We start from the raw sequence: 21393 nt of genomic DNA on the forward strand, positions 1-21393 counted from the left end.
ATAAAAATAGGTCCATTTTCCCCAGGAGAGATCTTTCTAAAACAAGGGTGACATATTGGGATTCCAGGGATGAAACCTAGCTGTAGAAAGATGGGTTTTGTTTCTTTGTACTTTGTTGCTATTGGTCTGGTCTCACAGATTGGACAAGTCACATAAAAACTCGGACTTTTAATTTCTTAAGAAAATCTTGAGATTTAGAAATGAGACATATGGCAGTAGTCATCTGGAGCCCATAAGCTTCTCTTACACGTGCTTTTCAGTTGCTCGGCCTCCCCCAGTTCAACCCACAGTTTCCCCTGCATCTCAAGGAGTAGTCGCTGACCCTGTGTGGCCATCCCGCCCCTGGTACCTCTCACCATGGATAGAACAAGAGGCTGATGAGGATACTTTTAGCAATTCCAGTACTTCTGAACAATGAAAATTCCTACAGAGACTTCTTTAAAAGGTAGTTGGGGAGGAAGATCAGCTGGAGGGAGATTTAGATGAGATAAATCAAGGCAAGCATTAAAAAATGAGAACTCTACACCCGAAATAAGTTGAGCATCAACTATACTCAAACAAAAATAAAGAAAGAAATAAAACTGAGAACTCTGTATCTTGGAAAATTCCAATGTGTTGAAGAATGTAGTTTTTAATAAGAAAACACACACATAAAAAATCCTCTCTCCATATGTACAGGGCTCCTTTAATTGGCTCTTTTTCAGTATTTATTTTTAAGGTAGACGGCTATGCTAAGATGCATAAATATACTCCCCCAAAGCCCATCCTTCTTTCCACACATATACAGTCACAAAATAATTACCCCAATATACAATAGGTATAAAAGAAAAATGAAGTGAGGCAACTCCCAAAAATTTTAGAGAGGGAATGTAAAAACAGCAAACAAAAAGTTGTTCCTCTTATTTTTTTTTAATTAAGACATGTCATAAACCACTGCCCTTTATTTTATTTTACATTTTGATAAATTTTAGTTTAGTTCTATAATGAATGTTAAGGGAAAGAGATGTTATGGTACCAGAAATGTTTGTTATTGAGTCAAAACATGGACTTTTTTTCCCTTTCAGCTAAAAATTCATCTTGCAACATGTATTCAGAGTTTGAGTGTGGAAACGGAGAGTGTATTGACTATGAGCTCACCTGTGATGGCGTGCCTCACTGTAAGGATAAGTCAGATGAAAAACTGCTCTACTGTGGTAAGTGGCTCATATATGATGTATGTCCTCACTTCAGAGAGAAGTTTGGAATTATTTTCATAGTTTTGGATTCGATTGTCTCCATTTAACTCACATGTATGATTTCCTTAATGTCACTCATTACCATGTAGGTCTAAAGTAATTGATTTTGGCCTTTTGTTCTTGTTCAAATGGGACTCCTTATGTCCTATTTAGGACTCATGATATTCAGTGAAGAATTTTCTCATGGCTTTCCCTCTACAAAGTGCAAGTTTAAATACAACAGGGACCTTTATTTAAGCTGTCTTACTTATCACGAAGTGGTAGGTTTTAGGTTTACATTCTTAAAAAATGTAAGTCAGAATTCTTAGTCATTGGCGTATATTGTAAGTTTACCCTGCACAAAAGTCTACTATCAGTCAATAATAGCATGTTGTTGAGTTGATATCAAAGTGTTGTCCCTATTCTTGCCTCCAGGATTGGCCTAGGGCTAGTGTCTTTGGGTTCAAAGGCTGATGGCATTAGCCATCCTCCTCATCAAGCATGAATTCCTCTAGTTATGCCTCTGTAGGTGACGCTAAGTGATAACATTAAGTGATAGTCAAACTTTCACTCTCTCAGGGGAGTAGAGATTGGCTTTTTGAGCCCAGTCAGCCACTGATATTAACCTTCATCACAACAATATTTTTCCTGGAAAGTTGAATATGTGTAAGCATTAATAGTTACTGTAGAATTGTTCCAGATTATTTCTAAATTGGTATGATTTATTTTTGTACTATAATATTAGAATATTGGTATTGTATGCTCTGTAAAATTCAGGAATCTGTACATGAAATTGCTATATTTGGTTTGTACTTTTCTCCTTTATTCGATTAGATAATAATTATACCTAAATAATCAAAAAGTGATTAAAATAAGAGGAGGGAAGAGTTTGGGAAATTCGCAGGCAGTCCTCTCATTCATTTTGTTACAGGATCACAGATTTTCAGTTAAAATCATAGTCAGATGTAATCTGCCCATAATTGATCTGTAATTAAAACTTTAGTGAATTTACCTCAAATGGTATATTCATTTGAGTGGTTATGCCCTATATGCTATGAAAATATTAAAGGATATAAAAATGTAATAATAATCAGCTTGCAAATTTGCATTGATTATGAATTGTCTTAGGAATATATTTAACATTATTTTTACCTTCTGAGAAGCAAGATAATAGTCACGTGAGCAGGGGGTGACAATCATTTTCTGCAAAGGGTTAGCTAGTTAAGTATTTTAGGTTTTGTGGGTCAAAAATGCTTTCTATGAAATATCCTTTATTTAAAATAATTTGTTTTGCAACTATTTTAGAATATAAGAACAATTCTTAGTGTCAGAGCTATACAAAAACAGGCTACTAGGCTGCATTTGGCCTGTGGGCTGTAGTTTTACAACCGTAGGTATAGATTCTAGGCTTTGTAATCACACCCGAAGTTAAATCTTTGTTCCTAAACCCACTAGTGTATGACTAGTATGAGCAAGGGTACTTCTCCATATTTTAGTTTTTCACTACAAAACAAACTTAGTTTGAATATTGGCTTAGAGTCCTAAATAAACAAATGTATGTTTATATTTGCTCCGTATTATAGAGCCAGGCACAAAATTGGTGTTCAGTAAATGACAGCTAGTACCTTCTGCCTGAAATCAGAAAGTGTCAGGAGACTCTCTTTAAGGTAAACAGAATTCAGAAGGTAATTATTCTTCTTCTTAGGAAATTAGGAATTTTTAGATGGTTCTTAAGAGAAATTGATGGATATTAGGTAAGCCTCTGATTCACTGATTCCGGAATACATATTTTGCCACTATTTTTTTTTTTTTCTTGTTCTAAAAGCCTTACGAAATGCAAAGGAGATAGGAGATAGGTGTTGAGAGTGTCTTTGTGACTGTTGAGGTAAAGACTTATTTCTTGAGAGTTGAATATATGTTTATTTCTGTACTGACACACAAATATCAGAAATGATAATGTGGGTATAATTTGAAGAGATCTCCAAGTATGAATCACTCAAGTTAAAGCACTTAGTCAAAACGGACTTTAATGAATGAATTCCTTGATAATTCATGAATATTCTAATCCAGAGCTATGATACCGCACAGTGCTGCTTTTGTAGATCCACGATCCAATCATTATGAAATGAGAACTCATCTGTGATTTTCTTTTTTGTAAAAATATCTCTGTAAGACCTCCAATGATGTTTCTGTTTTTCTTTATAAGAAAACAGAAGCTGTCGACGAGGTTTCAGACCCTGCTACAACCGTCGTTGCATTCCTCACAGCAAGTTATGTGACGGTGAAAATGACTGTGGGGACAATTCTGATGAATTGGACTGTAAAGGTAAATGTATGCAGCATCAGCCTAGGAATATTATGCAAAGTGTTTCCTGAACATTTTCCGTAGTGTATTCCTGAGAGCATCACAGTTTCACCCTTTCAGTATATGGCCCCTGCCAGTACAGATAGAGCATACTTTGTTAATTGCTGTTGGAGGGGAGTTATTGCAGTTCATTGAAATTATGAGTACAATCTCTATTCTGCTTCTGTCCCTTTGCTCACTTCAAAACTCTTGTTATTTCTCACCTCTTCAGTTCTACTGCCATGTTTATTGGACATTTGTACCAGAATATGGAACAGTGAATGTACTGCTCCAAAAATACTCTCCCTCACTTCTCAGTTCTCTGCTTTTCGCATGGCCTCATTCTTTTCCTAACAATTGGACGGGAAACCTTGGTGTTATCCTTGATTCCTCTTTCTATTACATTTTATCACCCACAAGTTCATGTATCAGTAAATCATCCAGTTCTTTGAAATATCTTCCCTTTCAATCTGCCTTGAGCCTAGATAAACAGAATAGTCCTTTAACTGGTCTCTCTGCCTCTACTCTTTCCAGTTAATCACAAAGTTGTAGTCATACTGTAATGTTTTACTAAATGTGTTCTGAGTGAGTACTGACACCAGTCATCAAGCCAGATGATGTAGGTCAGAACCTCGACCCCAATGCTGTCTCTGTGTCTTTGGGTAAAATATCTAACCACTCTGTGCCTCAGTTTCTCAAGCTGTAAGAAAAGAGGCAATAATTAAATGAGTATATTAATATTAAATAAAATCAGAACAGAACTTGGCATATAGAAAATACTATGTAAGCATTCACCTTGTTTTTTGTTTGTTTTTGTTTTTGTTTTTTGTTTTTATCATGGCCCTGATAAAGAATTACAAATGGAGTCTTTATATTTGCAGAATAAACAACAAGTTTTTTAGACTGACATTTAAGGACTCTTAAAATCTGGATGCAACAGAGTTTTCTTTTCCTTTCTTTTCTCTTCTTTTCTTAGATTTTATTTCTTTATTAAAGAGAGAGAAAGAATGAGCAGGGGGAAGGGCAGTGGGAGATGAAGAGGCACACTTCCTGCTGAGCAGGGAGCTGCTGCTGCTGCTGCTGCTGGATTTGATCCCAGAACCCTGAGATCCTGACCTGAACCAAAGGCAGATACTTAATCGATTGAGCCAGCCAGGTTCCCCCAGACAGATTTTTCTGAACCAATTTCCTTTAAAAATTTTCATTCCCCAACATATTTCATTGGGTAAAATGCATTAAGGATGAGACATAAAATTAATAAGTCCTCTGCCTGCCCTTACGAAGTTCAAATTCCAAATAAAAATAGTTAAAGAGACGAAGGTGTATATCAGGTTTTATGATTGCAGATATGAAAACATAAGTTTTGAGTGGAGGGTTGGAATAAAGTATAAATAAGGTAGAATGATCAAAATAGAAGGTGATTCCAAGTAGAGAGACTAACATTGAAAGCTGCAAATACTTTGAAATGTTTAGAGCCAGACTGCATATTGGCAAGTGGTTTAAAAAATAATGAGGCAAGTGAGAGGAAGGAGATAGGACTTGAAGGTGTTTTCTTTTTTTTTTTTTTTAAGATTTTGTTTATTTATTTGACAGACACAGAAATCACAAGTAGGCAGAGAGGCAGGCAGAGAGAGAGGAGGAAGCAGGCTCCCTGCTGAGCAGAGAGCCAGATGCGGGGCTCTGATCTCAGGACCCTGAGATCATGACCTGAGCTGAAGGCAGAGGCTTTAACCCACTGAGCCACCCAGGCTCCCCTGAAGGTGTTTTTTGATGCCATTTAAGGAACATGAACTTTACCTTGTAGTCACCAAAAAGTTACCTACCAAAGGTCTAAAAGAAACCCAATACAATCAAATTTACATTTCAAAAAAAGTGGGGGGGCTATGCTTGTGCAAATGAAAACTATAATGCTGAGATGAGAAAGGTAAAACAGGAGGCTATCAAAGCAGCCAAAGCTAAGAATAAAAAGAAGAGAGACAGATACAACAGAATTTTAAAAGGTGGCATAATAGGTCTTCTTGTGTAATAAAGATAGAGAAAACATGGAAAAGAATAGACAAGTTTTGTGAACTCTTCCCCCTCTTTTTACATTATTTTTTCTCTTTCATTAATTTTTAAATTTTTTTTAGGTCTTTTATTCATGTGGGATCAGGGATATGATAATAAAGATGGTTTGCATTCCCACAGTGGAGCACCTGTAGACATTCAGATGGAAATGTCCCAGAGACATTTAGATAGATAAAGATCTGGTAGTAGATTTAGAACAGAAGTGTTAATTTTGGACTTAATACAGAGAGAAAGCTCAGAGGAGGTATAGAATAATAGTTGTAGGGGAGTACATCAGAATTACCTACTGAAATAAAAAATTAAAGACATTAATAATATAAGAAAAGGAGAAGTGAATCACAGGACTAATGGAAAGATCTTCATAAGGCAGTATTATTATTATTATTATTATTATTATTAAGAAGGGAGGATCAGTTAGCATTTTAATGTGTTAAGGGAAGGCAAGAAGGCCGGTATAGACTAGGTAGTCGTTGAACTTTGAAAATCGGAGATAATCTCTTTGTTGCCTTCATGAAAGTCAATTCAGTGGAATGGTAAAGAAAAGCCAGATCTCCTTGAGTTGGTACAGAAAATGGATAGCAAAGAAGTAAATAGAGTTAATAAGTCTATTTTTAGAAAAGACTGATGGTAAAGGAAATAGTGAAGTACAGATGGCAGGAGAAGGTGATGCAAATTTGTGGAAGAGGACAGAATGTGCACAGACCATTTTGGAGCTAGAAAAGGGCTCAGAAGTTACTCTGCCACCTTAGACTGTAAGACGTTAGCCAAACACTTGAGTAGCTTACTATCTAAGACTGACACTAGTTTAGGAAGAGCCAAACACTCGTGCAGATTTTAAATCAACTGTTATTTCATATTAATTATAGAAGATAAAAAACCGATAAAATATAGTAAGATACTGGGAATAAGTAGAGAAAAACGGATAAGTATTTGGAATAAAGGAGGAAAGCAAACTAAAAGTAGACCCCCAAAAGGACATGTTTTATCAGTTATTTGCAAGCAGGAAAGGAGAATATAATAAAGATATTAAACTAGGTTAAAGATAAAAATATCAAGCTAGAATGTGAAGGAACTGAACAAAAGATACAGAAAGTAGATTTTAAGACAAAAGTCATAAAAGAGTCCATGGGAAGTTAATAAGTTACTGTGGATTTTCTTGAAAAAATGAAAAAAAAAATTTCAAATGTGGTAAATAAATTAGTCAGTGAGTTTGGTTTTATGAAATATAGCACCTACTACCTGGTAGGTGTATATTAAATTCTTATATTTCTGGTGAAGCCATAAGTCTTCCAGATATATAGATAGGTTTTATTCTGACTAATATCATCAATTCCAGCTGCTGAATAACAATGAAAATAACTCAAAACATTATTACCCCTTTCTTAGGCTAAACTCTTGATTTCTGTGTTATAGCTATCTTAGCCATATACTTGGGCAAGAACTACTCCATTTGTGAATCAAGTTTCTGTTAAAACTTTTCTTTTGTGATAATAATAGTATAAAAATCATAATAATTGCATAACTTAAAAACAACAACAACAAAAACTTTGGCCTTGAAGTTCTTCCCATAATATAGGACATTTGAAACTAAAAGCACTTGTAAGAACTCAAATACACACCTTATTTCTAGAAATGAATAGATTTAAGTAAGTGGACTAGCTCCTTTAGGATAAACAATTGGGTAGGTTTTTAGATAAAAGTTTACTTATTACAGTTGTATCTTTTGGATTTGATTTTTCCCTCATATTACATGTGGTTACATGGTGTCTTTGTAAGTCACATTTCACATGCTAGGGGAAAGACTTCTCTGGGTCCATATCGGATAAGCCAGTCTGTCTTATAATTCAGATGTGTATTTATCCAACAAATGGAACCTTACAGTACTTAAAAGATGATGAAGTTTGAAAAGGAGGAGGAGGGGCTCAGGAACAATGGAAAAGGAGTTCTTGCTCCGCTTCTTTCCTTCTAGATACTTCTCTGTTTCTATCATTGGGGCAACATATGTGTGCAATGTTTTGTTGTATATATGCGTGCACACATGTGGGCACACAGATGTGCACACACACACACACACACACACACACACCACCTATTATTTTTTAAGTGTAAATAAAGTAAGATGTAAAGATTTTAAATTAGTACAATAAAAAGTCAATGCATAGAGAGAGTTTAATAGGCTATGGAGAAAGGCAAATCATCTGTAAATTTTTTGACGTACTGTTATACTTTTATTTCTTTAGTTTAGCTGTTCATAGTAACTAATAGCATCATTATTCTTATCCCACAGGGCAGAATGGAAATGAATGTTCCAAGGAATCAATTTTGGTTTCTTCTCCTTTTGAAGGGAAGCAAAACCCTAAATTCTTGTAAATCTTTTATTAGTGCCCTGAGAGTGTTACCAGATACCAGGCTATCTGGCGGGGTGGAGGTGGGTAACCTGAAGAGTTGTTCAGAAAGTTTGCCACTCTGATTTCTTCTCATGTGTGAGAGGCTGGGTGAATCAGTGGGGGAGAATACACAATATCCCTCTTCCCTTCCTATTGAGGTGGGTCTAATTACTCTCCTTGGGTAGTATATGAGCTTGCCTCGGTCACCTGGACAACTTTAGGTGACTAAAAAGCTAAGTAGTTCTAAGACTACCTGATGGGAAGGAAACTGGTGTTAGTTTTTTTTTTTTTTTTCTTTCTTTTTTCACATGTTCATAGCAACCCTTTGAAGATTCCATGAACAATAAGCTAAGGGAAAAGGATAAGCATTCCTATAGATGAAATCATCATTCCTCTGGGTTTGCATACCCTTAGAGCCTAAGCAGTAAATTAAAGAAAAGATGTGGTTTGAAAGTAAACAGAAGAGAGGAAGAAGACAGCAAATTTAATGTTCTCTTTCTTTCTTCCCCCTACACTTTTCTTTCTTTCTTTTCTTTTTTTTTTTTTTTTTCCATGTCAGCTGCCCTGTGCTGCAGGCTGGGCAGGGAAGTTGGAAGAGAAAACATATACTTAAGATATTCATAAGAAATGTCCTGAAAACCACAGAAAGAAAGACCAATGTTATATCTTTCCTATCTCATTAAATATTTGAACTGACATGGGATAAAAAAAAAAAGTGGATGAAATAGTAAAATTAAGAAAGTATGTGAGGGGAAGAATGGTTTTACTTTTTCTCTTAGTGCTACTTTGATCCACAATCCCTGTCAGATCTTCCTTTGTAGTATCTCATTGCTATTCCTGGGGTGGCTGCGGTATGTTTTCACTCACATTTCGTAGGCTTACTTTACTTTTGGACTATCTGGAGGGAAAAGTCTAGTATTTCTCACTTGGCTTATCTTTATTTGGACTACATTATTTTCTTTTCTCTCTTTTAGGACTTTAGCCTGAGGAAAAATTGTCAGAAAACTTTCATATTCACTTGACAAGTTAGAGAATCCAATATATTTCTCCCTCAAAAATCACCCTAAGGGTGAAACAAATTTCAATACTTGATTGACCAAACAAAGTAGGAGGAAATATAGTTGAAGGAACACAGAGGAAGAGGTTTTGGCAAAAGAGGTATTTGCCTAACTATTTAATAAAGTTCCTGCATTCCCTTGGATCTCTCCCATCCCCCTCTGCTACAGTTACTGGAGATGTTAATCCCCACAACCATCTTGCCCCTGCTACATGCGAAATTCTGCAACCACTTAGTATGTCCAATTCCAGTACGTCTTAGCACACTATTTAACCCTCTGGCGGTTCTCAAATTCTATACCAAGTCAGGGACCCTGTGAATAGAGTATTTGAACTAAAAAGATAGGCTTCCTATTTGCACATTGCCTATACTCTAATAGACCTCCCTGTCCTCCTCACCAAGATTCATTTGCCCAATTTTTCATTGGAACATGGGAGAAAACACATCCTGCAAATATTCTGCTCTCTACCTAGTTCTTCTAACCCCCTACCTCATCATTTCCTCCATGTCTTTCTTTTAAATATTATCTCATAGCCATTCATTTTAACTTCAAAGTTCCCATTTCTTTTCACCTAGTCAGAGTTCTTCTCCTTTCTTTCTTCTTCTCAGACTTCCATCTAAAACTGGGTTCCACTTGCTCCACATCTCTGCTCTTCTCACAAGGTATTCTTTATGTTCACTTTCACCTGAGAGCCCCAGTACAGTTTTTGAAACTCCATTACTGCATACTGCTGGATCTTCAGCCCTCATAGCTGTGTAAGATGCTATCCTCATGTCAGTGATGTCATAATTTGCCTCTTCATCCTATCTGCCACCAATCTCCACTCAGATGGACTCCCTACCATGTACATAGAAGCTGCTCTGTGGACATTTGGGGAGAGATGGAGATGATGTGGTGAACTGTGATTGTTCCCATCAGAATTCTTCTGGTACCCTTAACCTCTGTGAGTGTAAGATGGAAACTCTAGGGTATTATAACATTACCACTATATAGAAGACATTACCACTATCTAGGATGTTGTTTCACAGAGAAATGAATCCTGTCTTCTAAATAAAGGGATTATAAGGAATCATGTGGAACACAACTTCTTAATAGGAGATTGCTGACAGACAGCAAAGTAAGAAACAAAATATAAATGCTTGTCATGATTACTTTCTATGTTATGTATGCCATTTACTGTTTCTATTGAAAAAATATTGAATGTAAAATGTAATAGAAAGGTATATGGAAGAGATTTTGCTTTTTAGAAATAAAAGAAGAATATTTCTTTTTCCTGTTTGGAACAGTGTATTTATCTCTACTCATAATAGCATTATCTGTTTCATATGATAAGATGTTATTTTTAATGAAGAAAACACTGAAGCAATTATAATTGTAAATTGTAAATAAAACACTTATTCTAATCATCATTTAAGCACAAATAAGGATACAATTGCAAGATACAATTAAAAATAATAAGAACAGTGCATTATGAAATACAAATGACATATACACCCTTGAGTAAAATTTGCATATCTTAAGGTAGCATTTTAACTATTTACAATTGATATAATTTCTATTTATAAATAAATAGGCTCTTCAAAATATCAACACTAGTAAAAGTGTCATAGTCAAAGAGCCCTTCAAGTTGTACATTTACATAATCAACCTGTGAAAATTTGAATTTGGAATAAAAATCCCACCTAAGTTAATCTAATGTACATAGCATGACATGCACCTGTTCACAACATATTGCTGGAAACCATTTTATGGTAATGAATGTGTGAGCAAAGTAGAAATGAATATATGATTGAGCATAAGCTATTCTGTATAAAGTATATATAATGACAGTAGCATATTGAAACTGATTTTCATCTAAGCATAGCAAGGAATTGGAAAGTCAGACTTTCTAACAATAGAGACAAGTCATAGCACATTTATGTTTTTTGGCATGAGGTAGTCATCTTTCCTATACCAAATGTTAGTGATATGGCTGTGTAAAGGAGTATAACATAGCATGGAAGACTTCCTAGCATGGTTGAGCTATTTCCTCTGAGTAATAAAGCAAATGTTCAGCAGTTTCTCCATCTCAGTTTCTGTCTCTGACAGAGGGAATGTTCCACTTGCTTGCAACCAGTTTGGGATTTCCTCATACTTCTTCCATCAGACATTTGCTTAGTACTATAACTTTATACTTTGGAACTTGGAAGGAGAAAGAATTTTCAGCAACACTTGATGTTTTAGTACATTGGCTTAGCGCTACACTGATACTATGATGGGAACCATGTACAATCCCTGCTTTCATGGAGCTTATAACTTAGTGGGGGAGTGGATACATACACAGGCAATTGCAGTAAAGTATTGTAAGTACCTCAACAGGGGAAGACATATGAGGCATCTGACCCAAGCCTGGGGGTGTGGGTGGAAGCCATGGGTCAAGGTTGACTTCCCAGAATTAAAAAGGCAAAACCAAACAAAATTACATGAATTAGTTAAAATATAGATCTTCCTCAACTTATAGTGCATGTATGTTCTGGTAAACCCATCCTATGTTGAAAATACTCAAAGTTGAAAATGCATTTACTACACCTAACCTACCAAATGTCATAGGTAGACTAGCTTCTCTTAAATGTGCTCAGAGCACTACCTTAAGCTATAGTTGGACAAAATCATCTAACACAAAGCCCATTTTATAATAAAGTATCATGTATATCATGTAATTTAGTGACTACTGTACTGAAAGTGAGAAACAGAATGGCGTCTGGGTACAGAACAGTTGTAAGGGTGTTGGTTGTTTACCCTCATGATCACAGTGGCTAAATGGGGGCCATGGCTCACTGTTGCTGACCAGCATCAAAAGGGAGTATCCTGCTGCATATCTCTAGCCCAGGGAAAGATCAAAATTCAAAATCTGAAGCACAGGTTCCACTAAAACATATGGCTTTCCCACTACCTCAAAGTTGGAAAACTGTGTCAAATCATGGTATGTCGGGGACCGTTGGTACTGAAGATGTTAGAACGAGGAGTCACTTTGGTCTCATCTATCCATTTATTTATTTACCTGTTTTTCCAGTTTCCACCTGTGCTGCTGTTGAATTCCGTTGTGCCGATGGGACATGCATTCCAAGATCAGCACGATGCAACCAGAACATAGATTGTACAGATGCTTCAGATGAAAAGAACTGCAGTAAGATAATCCACTACCTTTTGTTTGTTCATCCCTGGGTACCTTTGGCATTCCATCTAATACTGCCCGGTGTTCCACTGAACCTTGTCCAGAATTGATATGTAATTAACCCCTGTTGTGTAGGATAATTGCATTCTTACTTCTTCAAATGAGGTTAACTTTGCTTGTTTCTATGACCTGCATAGAAGGCTTGTAATCTTTGCAGATGAGGTATTTTTCATTTCTCTGTTTACCTCTTTGTAGATAATACAGACTGTACACATTTCTATAAACTTGGAGTGAAAACCACAGGGTTTATAAGATGTAATTCGACCTCACTGTGTGTCCTGCCAAGCTGGATATGTGACGGGTCTAATGACTGTGGGGACTACTCAGATGAATTAAAATGCCCAGGTAATTCTAGAAAGAAAAAAAAAAAAAAAAAAAAACTTTGCCTTGAGATTTAGAGGTTCATTGTATAAAATAAATTTATTAAGTTTTAGTCTTGATATCCAGTGATGAGGATTAAAATTTAAATAATGTAGACTAAATTACAAGTAATCATTCCGTTCCAAACATGTCCCTTGATCTTTTTTTTTTTTAAAGATTTTATTTATTTATTTGACAGAGAGAGATCACAAGTAGACAGAGGGGCAGGCAGAGAGAGAGAGAGAGAGAGAGACGGAAGCAGGCTCCCTGCTGAGCTGAGAGCCCGATGTGGGACTCGATCCCAGGACCCTGAGATCATGACCTGAGCCGAAGGCAGCGGCTTAACCCACTGAGCCACCCAGGCGCCCCTCCCTTGATCTTTTTTAATGAGTTGTGAAATGATACTCAAGAAATCTGTTCTGTATTTGGATCTATTTCCTTTAAATGTTCAGTTCATGAGTAATCCTCTTAGAGTTGGTGATTAAGTCTTAAAATGCATGATTTCTAAAGTTGCCACAAAAGTGTCACACACTGAGAAAAAACTATCCGTGGACTAAAGGAGAAAGACAATGCTTCTCACCACTGGCTTTACTCGATGTCATACAGCTTTTATTGTCATGTTAGGCTGTTTGGTGAAGTTTTGCAATCTTTCAACATAGTAGTATGGATAATGACAATTATCACTGAATCAAGGTGGGAAAGGTATATTTATATCTGACTTTTAACCATCTTTATATACATAAGCTCTGTAAGTGTCATCTGTATTCTTAGCAGAATGCATTCCATTAAAGTGTCATGATCCTGTTCCTTTCTAACTATTTCAGAAAAAAAAAATAAATACAGGAAGTAAAGGTGTTAAATTACTCTAACTGGAAATAGGTATGATTTATAGGAAACTATTAAATGTGTCCTCATACTGTAACTCTCTCTCCTTAGCCTGCTGCCACACTCAATTTTTCCATGTTTAGTTGACATATAATAATATTTTGAAATATTTTAAGAAATCACACAGCAATGCACACATACACAATCTATTGTGAAGAACCAATATTCTTAATTCATAATCTATCGCTTAATTGGGCAATAGCAGATTCCTTTGTTTGTTTGTTTGTTTGCTCAACAATGTGTAACATTCTATGATCCCATTTTTGTTCCTTTTGGGTTTGAAAGGCTAGCTGCATCCTAGGAGGAACTGGTGAACTTTTCTGCTTCTGTAGAGAACTTACATATGCACTGGTCACTATGGCTCACCACAACTCTTCCACGTTTTATTTTTGTCACATAAAACATTTTAAAAGAAATGTAACATTGATTTAGATTTAACATTGATTTAGACTCAAAAAGCCTGGGTGTCTAGATTCTTTTTTTTTTTTTTAAAGATTTTATTTATTTATTTGACAGAGAGAGATCACAAGTAGGCAGAGAGGCAGGCAGAGAGAGAGAGAGAGAGGGAAGCAGGCTCCCTGCTGAGCAGAGAGCCTGATGCGGGACTCGATCCCAGGACCCTGAGATCATGACCTGAGCTGAAGGCAGTGGCTTAACCCACTGAGCCACCTAGGCGCCCCGGGTGTCTAGATTCTTAATCCATTGTTCTTTCTACAACAATTATGTACCTCATTATAGCTGTAGTTAATTCTTAAAATTAATATGAAAGCAACATATAACAGATACCCATTAAACTTACATATATATAAAACATATTACATACATATGTAAATCTCTGTGATCTTTATATATTTCTAATATTAATAAATTATTTTAAAAATTAACTTTTAACATTAATAAAGAATTGTGATTATAATGGAAAAGGAAGATGGGGGAGCTCATGTAGACTGATGACATAGGTAGACAGCCAGATAGGAAGCCAGTAACAGTCAGTCTAAGTTCCTTAGCTTATATCTAGGCGAGTCCTAAGAAAAATAAGACACAAATCACACTCAGGACTTTTTGGTTTAGTGGTGCATTCTGTCAAAAATTTTATTTTCATCTTCAATCTACAAAGTTGACATTTGAAAAAATAAAATGGGATTGTTATCCTAATAGAGTTATAATGGATCATATAGTGTAATTATTATAGTGTGCATAGATTATTACAGTATGACATATGCTGTAAGATTTGCTTCCAAATTGGCTATGGTTTACATAACTGTGAACCTGAAGGTGCAAGGGGACTGATGACATTCAGTAGAGAAAAATCTAATATTTTTTATGCAGTCTTGGAAGTTATAATAATAACAATTCTCCCCAATCTGAAAATATATAATTTACAAAATAATTTTATATCCAAATAGTTATTATTCTCATGCTATTTCTGTAAGGTACAACAGTTTTAGAGATTCTATTGTAAGTTGTCTCTTTTTTTGAAGTAGAGAGTGCTTCTATAAACCTAGTCAAAATGTATTCAGAATATAGGACAGTAACAACACCATGCCCACATGTTCTCAGTAAAAATCCACTAATGTTTTTACAATGTTATTGATTTTTATAAATATGGAATTATAGATATTTTCTACCAAAAATATTTATTTGGCCCTGGCCTAATTCACTTTATAATTACCTCAGTTATTTTATTTCAATTCTATTAATAGGATACCACATTATTTGGATTTTAACAAGTTTTTCTATTAGTGCTTTTTTCAGATCCAGGATCCAATCTTGGATTGGATTTGATTATCATATCTTCCTAGTCTCCTCTGTTCTGTGCCACGTTGTTGTTGTTTATTTGTTTTTTTAGCTTTTCCTTGGTTTTCATGACCTTGACATTCTTGAAGAGAATGTCAGCTATCCTTTTTATTTAAGTTTTCCTATTCTTTATTTCTTTCAGTTCAAGGAGAATTACTGTTTTATTGTCTACACTATAGTGTGGAAGTCTAAGATTAATTTAAATTACTTGACATTACATTCTGTATTTTATCACAGTTCAAAACAAACACAAATGCGAAGAAAATTATTTTGGTTGTCCTAGTGGAAGATGCATTTTGAATACCTGGATATGTGATGGTCAGAAAGATTGTGAGGATGGACTTGATGAATTCCATTGTGGTGAGACTTTGTATTTTGTTCTGTGTACCATATTATTATTTATATGCTGATGTTCTCTTACATAGGGATTTTATACAAAATATTGCTAATTGATTTTAACAATTTTCATTTTTAAGTAGCACAAAATGGGACAAATTAAAATAGAACAGAAGAACTTGTAATCGAGAGTAACACTCTCCTGCCTCTGACTTTTCTTTTAACCTTTTCTGCTTTTGTTACTAGTTATCTTTGTCAGTCTAAATGATAAACCTTCATTTTCTCTCTGAGTAATGAAATTCTAATATATTTACTTTCTGCAATGAAAAATAAGGATTTAGCTCACACTACTCATTATACTCTCCCCACCTGTTATTGACTACCATTATTCTAAATGTTTCTATTAATTACATGTATAGCTTTAAATAGCACTTAAACTTGTATTTCCTCAAACTCTCATCTTTCACCACTACCTCCTAATTTCTGTATGTGTACATTTCATCTAACTTGGCAAGTCAAGACAGCATTTTTAAAAATTTATTTTATAGAATTTATGGATTTTATGATTTCTAGGCCAAAGAAATTTCCTACAGGAAAACAAAGCCTATATTCACTATTTTCATTTAACACAAATAACATACACTACGGTGAGTAGACAAAGTAGAAAAAAGATTAAAAATGGATCTTCTATGAAATGTCAAACTCCTCTAAAAGTAAATGTCATCATGAAATATGAAGGTGCATTTTGTTTGATTAAGATGCTATATATCTTTACATTAGAGCCAGATTGTGAATAGGATTAAAAGAAAATTTTACAAATAGTTTATGCAGATTCTTAGTTTCTGGACAGGAAGCCATTATATTTTTGTTAGTTTCATTTTTTCCAGTTTTCAGTTTTTCCCACATTTCTCTCTTTATCACAGGTCACCTAAGTGAATATTTTAAATAAAGATGCAAGATTTTAACATAGTTTATATAATTGAAAATGAAGTGTTTATTTTTTTTTTATAATTTACATTTGGAACACTTGAATTTGGAAGGATTTTATTTTGGATGTTGCCTGGTGATAGATATACTGAGTGGAGGGACAGGCAGAAGGTGGAGGACAATCACAAACTTGACTTTGGAATTAAAGAGAATACACTATGATAAGTGTATAATGTAGTAATAGAATACAAACCACCTTGCCAATGAATTTAGATGTTGTTCATCAGACTTAAGTGTCCCCAAGAGAAGTAAAAACCTCTTAAGTGTTTAGTTTGTATGGGTGTGAAACTGGTGGCTTGTCATCAAGCTAAAATCCCCTTAATCACCTCATCGCTAAAAACAAATATATATGCTGGTGAATATATCATATTATAATCTTACCTAGGATGCATTTTTTTCTCTAGTTGTTCAAAAGTCAATTAAGATTTAGAAGGGATGACCAGACCACACTTGGAACATTTGTTTTTTATCTGTGCACCAGATATTGTGTGTTTTTTTTTTTGTTGTTTGTTTGTTTATTTGTTTGGTTTTTAAATGACACCCTAGAAAATACTTAGGGGAGAGTGGCTAGTATAATGAGTAGCTCAAAGTAAAGCCCTGTGAGAATTCTGTGGGAAGAAAAATGTTACATAACCTGGACCCTGAGAGGGAATACACAGGCTGTTGTCAAAATTTTATAGAGCTGTCATAGAGAAGAGGAATTCAGGTTGTTTTACTATAGAACAATTTATTTTAGCAAAGTCTAAGGAAGGACTTTCTTACTGTCAGACCTATCCTAAGATGGTCTCAAATGATTTTTTTTCTTTTGCACCTAAAGCAAACACTTTTGTCTTCTAGATTCTTCTTGTTCTTGGAACCAATTTGCTTGTTCTGCGCAAAAATGCATATCTAAACATTGGATCTGTGATGGAGAGGATGATTGCGGGGATGGATTAGATGAAAGTGATAGCATTTGTGGTGAGTTGGTTCTTCTATGTTCTCATTCAATTTTTAGGCATATGATATACATACCCATTATCATTTTAGGACATACATAAAACTGTTAAATTTAACATTAAATTTATATATACATTTCTGTGTAGCTGGTTTCATATTTTAATGGCAACCTATTATTCTATTATTTTTATATACACGGTCTTTCAGTTTTTAAGATATTTTCCTGAATATTCACACAATGAATACATTTGTAAGTTTTATTTTTTTAGTTTTCATGTACTTCTTTGGACTAGATCTCAATGACTGGGATTGCTTGCATCAAATGATCAAATATTTTTTCTTGGTCTTTGACATGCATTCCTAAATTACCCTCCAAAATATACTGATTTACATTGCCACAAACCACAAATGCTATTTGTGTTTGTATAAATGTATTATAGTGATTATTATTATTGAATTATTTTAAATGGGAAGTAAAAAGGGGGCTATTGTATATAATTTTAAAATGTACTTCAAAAAACATCTTTATAGGATTAGAGGTTGAGTGTCCTACTATATATCAACTACAAAGCCAATGTAATTGCTTTTAAATAATCACAAACATTTAACAAATAAATTAAATGGAGTTATTAAGTTAATTTTTAAGGGATAAAAGAAGGAATTGATAATCTTTATAAGTTTATTACAAATAGCCAGGCATTCTACTAATGTATTTATATGCTTCTTGGTCTATCTTTCTGATCTATTTCTACATGTATATTTGTATTTATAGGCATAAAACCTTTACTCATTATATCAGCACCATTTCATAACTGTTATTATCCTATTTTCTCTCTTTTCTCTCTAAATAAGGTGCATGTACAGAGTTAAGTGTACTTGACACCACTTTTAAAATTTGGGTAGTGGTGGCCTGTTTTAGGTCAATACCACAGAGACAGATAGGTAGGATTTTATACTACTCAAGCTAAACTGAAGTTCTCTGTAAATAGTATGAAATTAAAGCTGTCTTCTGAAAGCAGGTAATTTATTTTCTTGTATTTAAGCCACCCAAATCTACTTATTATTCACACAGCTGAAACAACTTATTTATACAACAAATAAATATAGAAAGATCACTATCAAAAAATTCTGAAAGGAAAAAGGACTCAGTAATCAACTAGATGTCTGGCCAGTCACTTTTAACTACTTTGTTTCTTTCTGAAGAGAAAGATTTAATAATCTTTCTTTAATTTTAACAAAAGAATTACCTACTTACAATGGGTTGAGCATGTTGTTAAATTCATCTAGCTTTTTGACCTTCTGTTTAACCTGACACTAAATGGCTCAATTGATATCCCTTTCCTTTCTGAGTGGACACAGTATAGTAGAAGGTATAAAGACTCTGAAACCAGAGTTGAATTCTCCCACATCTATATTTTCCTTACCTATTGGGATGGTATTAAAAGATCTCCCTTATGTAACTATTGTGATCATCTAACATGACCGTTGTATACAATATAAATGAATTTATTTCTATTCTCTTTTGTTCCATTTCTCGTGCTCTCTCCTTTATTTTTCAGAGTTATTGCTGCATCTACATCTATCAGTGTCCTGATAATTTTTTAAAAGAACTAAAATGGTAATGGACATGTTTACCTGTTGTCAAAAACAGCCAGTCCATTTAATTTAATTACAGGCTGCATTTCATATGCTAACTACCAAGCTGGTGACACATAAAAAAAGACTGCTTTACACCAAATATCATTCAATGAACTGAACCTAATATACTAGGATTGGGAAGGAACTTTATAAATAATTTATCTCAGTGTTTATCATCTTTAGTGCACAAAAGATATTTTTCAGAAGTTTGCTAAAAATGAAGATTCCTAAGCTTTACCTACAAATATTCTAATATGGACTGTAAGTACAACCTTTCTTAATAAGCACAATAGTGGTTCTGACTTGGGATCTGAGGGTCCCTTTTTGGAAATTATAATCTAGTACACCCTCATCATTTAACAGATGAAATAAGAGAAACTCATAGAAGTTAATAAATTGCCTGAGGTCACTCAGTGAATCAGTGATGACAGAGCTAAGACCCAAATTCAGATTTATTAAATCCTTTCTAATGGGATAGTAACTCTTACCAATCAAATATCATATCTGAGTAGGTGCACAAGATGGATTTGGTAGAAATATTTCAGCTTGTCTTCTTCCTTTCTTGGGATTCATTTCCCTGAGGAAGTTAATGTGTTTCCAGATGGCAAGGGTAACCATGGAATGAAGCCATGAGTTTTTTCTTTGGCCCATTTTCTTTCTGATTGACTGTGATGTTTTGGCATGCTCTTAATACAGAAGCTGTTGAACACTATCAAGGGAGCCAGAAAATTAGCTGCAAAGAGCTTTATGCCATTTTATAGCTTGAGGTATCTTAGTAATTATCTAGTCATACCCCTCATTTTACAAATAGTGAAACTCAGACACTTAAGTCTTCTCCAAGGTCATACAGAATTAAATTTCTCAACAGCCAAATTGATATTATATCTATTATGCCTACCTTGAGATTAAATGGGGATGATAAAAAAAAACTAGATAAGGAGGTCTACATGTATCAAAACTTCCTTAATACAGAGAATGCACTTTTTAAAAATCTCAAGCTAAATAACAAAAATATTATGGAAATTAAAGCACTAATTGAGAGTATAATAGTGAAAGTGACACTTTATATTCTTGTGGCAAGCTTAAAAAGACAGATCATAATGAGGAATAGTATAAAAATAAATTCTGTAGGAAGATGATTTTATTATAGAAGATATTAAAGACATAATAGCAGGTAAATTCACTTTTAAATGAAAGCAACACTTATTTAATAGATTTTTTTATGATTTCTTCCAGTAATAGGTATCATATTAAACCCCATTCTATTAGCACTGATCCTCAATCAAATGAGCAAATCTGAATTACCTGGAGGACTTTTCTATATTCACTTGCCATCCTGTCCTCCAAGCTAAAGTATATGTCAAGGACAGTCATGTTTATGATGGAAAAAATCCTCAGAGGGTCTTATTTTAGCACCTTGCTCCCCCCTTTTGAAAGCATTGCATTGAAAAGCATGATCTGCTCATAACAACTCTATAGCTGAAAAGAAAGGTGATAATTGTTCTATAATTAAAGCATTTTGGTCACTGTTTTAAATGTTTGAAACCTAATATCTCTCATTCTATTCAGTTATATTTTCTTCCTGTAGATATTAGCATTTAAAAAAATAATTCTAAAAATTAACATCTATTCTATGGATAGCTTTTGCTCACGGGAAAATGGAGTCAAAGAAAAGTTAGAACATGATTTGAGGGGTATCTAACTGATTCACTCAACAAATATTTTATATAAGTAGATAAAGAATTCAATATGTATAACTGTACTAGATACTAGGAAAACATCATGAGAAATAATTATGTTCTATTTCATACGATTGCTCTATACCCATATAAGGTGAAACAAAGAAATCACCTATGATCCTTTGAGCATATAATCAAAGTCAGCAAGCATTTTTTTTTCTGTGAACGTTTGAAAAAAATCATGCATCTAAAGGGACATTGATTTGACAGAGCAGAGAAAAAGTAGATTTTATTTATTAAGTGTGTAAAAACAAAAGGAACATGCATACATTAATTCTTTTCAACAACACAAGGTAGGGAGTGACAGTCATGACATTAGCGGTCGAGAGAAGTTGCTCAGCAATCAGAAGGGTTTTGAACTCCCAGCTGAACATGTGTCATCCAGCACAACTTGTGACGTTCTGAAAGCTTTTCCACTTCTCTGAGCCTCA

General features: G+C 34.4%; 1 protein-coding gene across 1 annotated transcript in view; it reads left to right on the forward strand.

Annotated features, from left to right (window-relative positions):
• The window catches only part of LRP1B (LDL receptor related protein 1B), a 1982574-nt gene that overhangs the window by 1684716 nt on the left and 276465 nt on the right, over nucleotides 1–21393 (forward strand). The window contains 6 exon segments of the mRNA XM_047722477.1: nucleotides 1065–1193; nucleotides 3421–3540; nucleotides 12123–12236; nucleotides 12480–12629; nucleotides 15564–15686; nucleotides 17487–17606. Coding sequence (XP_047578433.1) covers nucleotides 1065–1193; nucleotides 3421–3540; nucleotides 12123–12236; nucleotides 12480–12629; nucleotides 15564–15686; nucleotides 17487–17606 — 756 coding nt within the window.

This window comes from Lutra lutra, chromosome 3 (assembly GCF_902655055.1).
Source record: "Lutra lutra chromosome 3, mLutLut1.2, whole genome shotgun sequence".
Classification (NCBI taxonomy): Eukaryota; Metazoa; Chordata; class Mammalia; order Carnivora; family Mustelidae; genus Lutra; species Lutra lutra.